General features: G+C 33.7%; 1 protein-coding gene across 1 annotated transcript; it reads left to right on the forward strand.

The window, feature by feature from the left end:
* The first annotated feature begins 259 nt into the window (after positions 1–259).
* On the forward strand, positions 260–1,345 carry LOC115230793 (galactosylceramide sulfotransferase-like). Its single transcript, XM_029800920.1, has one exon. The coding sequence runs from the start codon at positions 260–262 to the stop codon at positions 1,343–1,345; it is 1,086 nt and encodes a 361-aa protein (XP_029656780.1).
* The last annotated feature ends 254 nt before the right edge of the window (positions 1,346–1,599 follow it).

Raw genomic sequence — 1,599 nt, forward strand, 5'->3', positions numbered from 1 at the left:
TCAGGAATGAAAGACTTTTATCAGGCCACTGTGATGGAGGTGATGGGTGACTAATAATATGTCAATTTAACACAAAATTATTAATCTACAAAATATTTATGAACCATAAATGAAGTGATTTCTATATGTGACTAAAAAAATACAAATTCAGAAAATTATTGACATTTTACAGTCAGTGACATATGCTACAATAATTATTAGACAATTAAGTAGTTAATTAGCGTCTTTTTAAAAAAAAGATGAATTGATATAGTCAATGATGAGATATAAATTTCCCAGGAATTATAAAGTACTACTACTTGTTGCATACCTGAGTGCTTTCATATATTTCTGTCACCGTATTGTCACTAATGGGAAAATAGTCGAAAAAAAAGTGATCAAGCAGATAGTTCTGCATAAAACTCACAAGTGTGCAAGCAGCACTGTGGTCAACATATTAGAAAGATTCGCCCTCAAACACAAGTTGAAAGTTGCCGTTCCACTTGGACTCCAATCGACTTTTTTTGGAAATAAATTCAAGTTTTTTACCAGTTCCAGTGTCCATGAAGTATCTACGGCGCCCTTTGATATGCTTTATTTCCACTTTCGATTCAACAAAACTGAAATTTTCAAAATCATGAAAAAGGAGACAATTTATGTCACTATTCTGAGAGACCCAGTTGCACAATTCGATTCAGCTTTCAAATTCTTTAATCTTTACTACATATTGGGACTCAAGGCAAAGAACGGACTGGAGACTTTCATAAATAACCCTCATCAATTTTATAAATCACACAACAACAATTTCCTCAGGAATCCGATGGCATTCGAATTCGGGTTTGACTCTAGAAAGAACTATACAAAAGAACAAGTGGACGTGTTTGTAAGAGAAACCCTCTCTAGCTTTGATTTAATAATGATATCAAATTACTTTGACGAGTCGCTGGTTTTATTTAAACAAGTGACTGGGTGGAATATTTCTGACCTCATTTACTTCAGATTGAACCAACAACCAGTCACCCCGTCATTAGAGCGGCTCAGGTCAAAAATTACTGAGTGGAATGACGTGGACACCGCCTTGTATTCGGCTGCACTTTCTCTTTTTAAAAAGAAGCTCAGTCGTCTGAACATTGACCAGTTTTTGACAGACTTAATTTCTTTGCGTGGAAAATCTGAGGAAATGTACAAAAAATGTGTTTTGACACGCACAATGAACAAATCTCTTTTAACAGAAAACACAGAATCCTGGAACGGAAAGACCTACGGATATTCTCTCACTCAATTTGGTCAAAAAAATAATCTATGCAAACAAATGGCAATGACTGACTATGGCATTCTGTTGAGTTACAGACGTAAATTTATCTAAAAAATAATAAATCAATATTTTATGAGATTGTCAAAGTGTTTATTGTAATGCGTATGTTTCTTTTAAACTATCTGCGAAGCCTTTTGAGAGACAAACTAACGTAGACTGAGCGGTTGATGCGCTGTGTCAAATCCTTTTTGAAACTTGACTAAAAAAACCAGCCGTACATGAGGATCATTGATTGTAAATGTCAAATTTGAAATTTTTTTTTAAATGCACTTGTTTTTCAAATACTGAAAATAAAATTAATTTTT

This window comes from Octopus sinensis, unplaced genomic scaffold, assembly GCF_006345805.1.
Source record: "Octopus sinensis unplaced genomic scaffold, ASM634580v1 Contig16378, whole genome shotgun sequence".
NCBI lineage: Eukaryota > Metazoa > Mollusca > Cephalopoda > Octopoda > Octopodidae > Octopus > Octopus sinensis.

Coding starts and splice junctions, on each gene's coding strand:
- LOC115230793 (XM_029800920.1), top strand. CDS start 260: ATGAGATATAAATTTCCCAGGAATTATAAAGTACTACTACTTGTTGCA.